General features: G+C 41.0%; 1 protein-coding gene across 1 annotated transcript; it reads right to left on the reverse strand.

The window, feature by feature from the left end:
- Positions 1-279: 279 nt before the first annotated feature.
- On the reverse strand, positions 280-5,110 carry LOC139419590 (aristaless-related homeobox protein-like). Its single transcript, XM_071169563.1, has 5 exons — positions 4,813-5,110; positions 3,972-4,509; positions 2,984-3,029; positions 1,769-2,073; positions 280-1,597 (listed from the first exon to the last, which is right to left on the reverse strand). The coding sequence occupies exons 1-5, from the start codon at positions 4,997-4,999 to the stop codon at positions 1,372-1,374; spliced, it is 1,302 nt and encodes a 433-aa protein (XP_071025664.1). The 5' UTR covers positions 5,000-5,110; the 3' UTR covers positions 280-1,371.
- Between the last annotated feature and the right edge of the window lie 235 nt (positions 5,111-5,345).

Here is a 5,345-nt window from a genome sequence, read left to right on the forward strand (position 1 = left end):
CCGGACTTGAAACCCATTGGGTTTGGATTAAAGAGGGCAGTCCATGAACGCAGACGAATTATATCAAAGATCTGGAAGGATTATGTATGGAGGAATGGTCTAAGATCCCTCTCAATGTGCTTCTCCAAGTCATAAAACAATTAGGAAAAAGGTATTGAAAATAGGGGTGTCAATAATATTTTACATCTCCCTTTTTGAGAAAAAAGTATTACTTCTTAAACAAAATACTTTTTTTCCTGAGCAATTGTATTAGTATAAAATAATATAATTTCCCAAATGTTTTGAGCATACAATATAGCTCAGTATTTGAACCATTTATTTTATACAGTCATTTTTCCTCATCTTTATCAAAGTTTTAATTATTTCGAACTCCACTGTATGACCATATGAATCCAGCTCTTGAGGTCCATCAGTGAGACTGTAGGCTACACCAGTATTTGGAGAGGCCGCTGTTTACGTCGTCTGTTGCAAGCTTGTTATTTATTATATTGTTTCATGCTGTTGAATACACCTCTCAATTCTGTCCACAGAATTATTTCACTTTTAATTTTTTATTTCACTGCAACACAGTTAAAAGCAACGAAAGGTGAAACGTTTTCCAGTTGACAGTTTATTGTCTTAGCTTTTTTCAACTGATTCATCTGAAACCAGGAAATCATTTTTTAAAATAAAATTCAATGTTCCTCCTGAAAACTTCCTTCTGGCTCATACAGGACTGATCATAAATACAAACTTGAATAACCAACTAATTTAAGAAGACTGCGAAAATCTATCAACAGACACCATGTTATCAATACATGAAATGTACATTATATGATATCTAAACTTACACAGTCTGTAGTCTACAGCATTTCTCTCCATTTGAACCTCTCCAGGGCCTAGATCTATCCCTTTGGTGGCTTGTAGCACAGTGTTTTTCCAACTCCGGTCCTCGAGTATCCCCAACAGTACATGTTTTTTTGTTGTGGCCCCGGACAATCACACCTGATTCTAGTTGTCAACTAATCGTCAAGCCCTTGACAAATTGAATCGGGTGTTTTTGTCCGGGGCTACAACAAAAAATGTGTGCTGTTGTGGATACTGGAGTTGGTAAACACTGCGTAGCACCCTGTGAGAAGCTGCTAACGGGTCATTCCTGAGGGTGAAAGGGCAGGGAGTCCACTTAAAAATTAAAAATAAATCACTCTTCTTCAGTTCATGAGGAAAGCATGTTTCACTGTTGTGGAGAGTGTGGGGTAACAGAACTTTGGGACAACTAACTGGGGAGGAGTTTAGACAAGGTTAAGTTGTGCTATACCACTTCTAAGCTGCTATTCCTTTGGTCATGACTCATGCTCCATGTCAGGGGAATTGGAGGGAGTTTGATGTCTCTCAACACACCTCCTTCCCAGTCATGCTGGAAGGTAGGATGTTGAGTTGTGTCAGCTGAGCTGAGTGCTCTTTAGCTTTGAGCCGCAGTGCTGCGATGCTGGAGGCCCGGCGGTCCACAGGCGAGGAGGGGGAGGGCTCTGACAATGCCATCGGGGGCTGGACTGGAGTCTCTACAGCGGGTATGGGCTGGCGTAAGAGTGTCAGAGGACCCATGCTAGAGAAGAGTCTGACGATAGAGGAAGAGAGAGTGAGAAGGTTGGAAGAGAGAGGGGATATACAGAACATGACGGAAGGGAACGAGAGAAAAGTGAGAAATAGTTCATTAGACATACAATCCAGATGGCACCGATCCAATCAGATGCAGCCTTACTAATGTAGAGCTGTGGGCAGTGCTCACCTTCCAAAGGAGGGGCTAATAAAGGTGGGGTGTCTAAACATGGCTGCTCCCAGGAAGGGGCCAAATCCCAGGGGGGAGGCAGAGCTGGCAAGGGGCTGGGTCAGACCCTGGAACGAGGTGGCTGCAGCAGTCCAGGCAGACTCCAGGGAGGGGTGAGAGTGGGGCGAGAAAGGACTTCCCTCCAGGTAGTGGCTCAAGTGGTGTGCTGCACCCAGGGGTCCAGAGAAGGGGTGTCCTGGGGGGTGAGTCTGAACCCCGGCTTTCTCCCGCTTCCGCCACTTAGCTCGCCGGTTTTGGAACCACACCTTAGAGAGAAGGAGGAAGTGAAAGACCATTAGGCCTAGGATTGAGGTTAGGTTTCATTGATTTCAAAATGTTGGGGAACAGTTGTCTATTTATTAATTGTTTTACATATTACAATTTGGGCTTATCAATAAAGCACATTATGTGCAAATTGAAAGTAAATCAACTTATGTGGAGACAGTGAAGAGAACAGTGAGGGAGAGAATGTGCAACCAGGTTCCCCTCCCATTCAGACTTGACACTGGCTATAAAATGAAACATATGGAATTTACAAGGTTTTATCACCTCTCCAAAGAGTGATTTGCTCATCTACAGCTCTGAAGCGAGTGACATGTGGGAGGGGTAAATGCGTAGTCTGGTATCTAAGGTTGAGACTCAAGTTTCAAAATGTAAGCAATGTTCTAAATGAGGATGGCAGGGTAGCTAACCTACAATGGCGTTTATCTCACTTAAGGTGTGAGAAATCCGATCAATGCGCGGCTATTATAATAAGAAGATGGGAAATCAAATAGCATTACCCCGCCACCGCTATGCAAGGAGGTCACTTTCGTCAATACTGGCTCTGTTTGCGCTGTTAAGTGCATGATACCGTCATCAACGCCCTGAAGCAAATTCATTTTTCTGGTGTGTTTGAATAATTTCTCCTCTCGCTGCATGTCTAAAGTGAACTGTATTACAAATGTATTACACATGTATTACAAATGTAGTAATAATAATACTCCTAATGTATAATTAGGTCTACAATATACAATGTTATTATAATTAACGTTATCATAGGCTACCCTATAATGTTGTTGCATGTAATTGTTGTTGCACGAAATTAAATACGATAGTGGAATGACTATCACTAATAGGCTATTATAGCCTGGTCACAATAATGTAAAATATGAACTAACAATAATTGACACTCACTTGCACACGAGCCTCAGTGAGATCCAACCGCATCGCTAACTCCTCCCTAAATCGAAAGAAGAAAACAATTGCACATGATATTCAGTTATCATCACAGATTTCGTCGTACAATTCCAAATCAAATGATGACAATAATACAAGCCTAAATGATAACGATACAAATGACATTATATTAAATCATTATCGTCGTTGGATTAGGCTGTGTGCGTAGGCTTCTTTGAAAAATAAATCATATCAATTGTGCCTACATGATCTCTACTAACAGCCACGAATCTTCTTCCAAACGTTCCTTTGTGAATCAAGCAATAAATATCTTATCTCACAAATATGTTTTTGTAAAGATGCAATTATGCCAACAACATTTTTTATCTGTAGCAGCCAACTTTAATTGACATCATGAATTTAAGCGTTTCGTAAAAATCTTTTTGGGTAATCTTTTTTTGGCAACCACAATTAGGCTATCAATAACAAAAATCCACAATAACAATTCATCATAATTCAAATGAGAACGACTATGTGCAGATCAACATTACAATTGGTCTAAACTGTTATTCTATTCCTTGATAGGGATTGTTGCGCGCGCACACATCTTTTAATATTTCGTTTTGTTGTGTGTGATTTATATTATTAGTGTATTACATGTATTATTATTATTATTGCGTGCTTATCATAATTAATGTAATTAATAATATTACTCTTCTGATAATGCTCAAATGTAATAATAAAATATGTTTCATATTCTTACATTTCTAAGCCAAACAATGTCCATGTCATAATATTTTTTTTAATCACCTCAATGCAAGAATTTACTATTAAGAAAGGCTCACTTTCGAATCATATCTCTATACTTCCTATTTGGATTATCAATTATTATTTTGTATTTAAGAGCACAATGTTTATTTTTATGACCATAAGCCTCTAGGCATATATGCAACAGATTTTCAGAGTGTTCTAATAACTGATAAGCGTTGGCAAATGAGAACGCTACCTCGTGAACACATCCGGATAGTGCGTCTTCTGGAAAGCTCTCTCCAACTCCTCAAGCTGATAGCTGGTAAACGTAGTCCTGTATCTCCTCTGTTTTCGCTTTAGCATCCCCTCCTCTGAGTCACTGCCAGCTGAGAGGCACACGCTGTCCTCTCCGTCTTTTACATCTCCATTGATGTACAAACTCTCTCCGTTCTTTGGGGATATTTCTGTGTCTTCGCAGATAAGCTCCTTGCCAGTGTCCTCCTCGAACTTTAGGGCGCCAAGCTCCGCGTGCTCCTCTGTCCGTCGCCCGAGGTTCCTATCTTCATCGCTCTGACTGTGGGACGCGTTTTCCCTGTATGATTTACTGCGGCTGATGCTAACTTGTGGCGCCTGGGTGATTTTCAGATTTTCGTAGACTTTGTCTAGAGGACGCTCCTTCTCTTCTTGCTCCTCATTCTCGTGAATTCCCCGTCTGGAATCCATGAGCTTTCCCCCTGGGCCATACAGACGCTGCAACTTGGGGGGCAGGTGCATGTCCGCATCTTTCTGAGAGGCTGCAAAGAGATATAGTTTATTTTAAGGAATGTATAAATAATAAACAGCGCAACATGCAATATGGTACGTTTCATCACATTATAATAGCCCTTTTTATAAGACAATGTTGTTTATAGGACATGGGCTTCTTTAAAACCCCTTAGGCCTAATGAAATGTACTTTAAATGCAAAGGACACTCGCCTCATTAAATAAAATGCAAGTGTGTTTAGCTGCAAATGCAGTATACATGTGGAGATGTTTTCTATAATTGCATATGGGTTACAGAGAAAGTTAGCAGTCAACCTACAACATATTGTCTTACCTTCCAAAGGCGCATTATGCTCCGCACTCCCAGTCAGTAGCATTGGTAAACTTTGCATTCCTGTGAGTCTGACTTTGAGGGGACTTCGTCGGCCGAGAATGCTTTCGATGCAGTATGATGAAAGCATGGGCGATTTAGGTTTACTTTCGATTGTGCCCGAGGCATCTTTCTCATTTGGATGGCTCATGTCTTGCGCCTAACAGGTGAGCCTCTAGTCTGTACAGAGCTTGAATTCATAAACGCCTATTCTTCGACCGCCCTGCCTCCCCTCTCTCCTCCTCTGTCTACACTGACATCTGAATGCTACTTTACTTACCACAGTTTCCAAATCTGTCGCATCCACGTATCCTTGGCTTCCTATTGGTTGCCAGATGAGAAGAGAAACATCTTAGCCCCGGATTGATTGTCAGTCAAGATCAATTTCAAGAACCAGCCAGATCATAGCCTATCTTTTTTCAAGAGCTGTTTCCATACCTTTCCATGTTTAGATCAGATGGCACTTTGACATATGGATACAATTGTGTTATAGAGCA

This window comes from Oncorhynchus clarkii, chromosome 10 (genome assembly GCF_045791955.1).
Source record: "Oncorhynchus clarkii lewisi isolate Uvic-CL-2024 chromosome 10, UVic_Ocla_1.0, whole genome shotgun sequence".
Lineage (NCBI taxonomy): Eukaryota > Metazoa > Chordata > Actinopteri > Salmoniformes > Salmonidae > Oncorhynchus > Oncorhynchus clarkii.

Bases quoted from the DNA above. Each gene is read 5' to 3' on its own strand.
- LOC139419590 (XM_071169563.1), bottom strand. From the start codon at position 4,999: ATGAGCCATCCAAATGAGAAAGATGCCTCGGGCACAATCGAAAGTAAA. The intron at 2,074-2,983 runs GTGAGTGTCAAT...CTTCTCTCTAAG, and splicing joins TCACTGAGGCTCGTGTGCAA to GTGTGGTTCCAAAACCGGCG. The intron at 1,598-1,768 runs GTGAGCACTGCC...CTCTATCGTCAG, and splicing joins ATTAGCCCCTCCTTTGGAAG to ACTCTTCTCTAGCATGGGTC.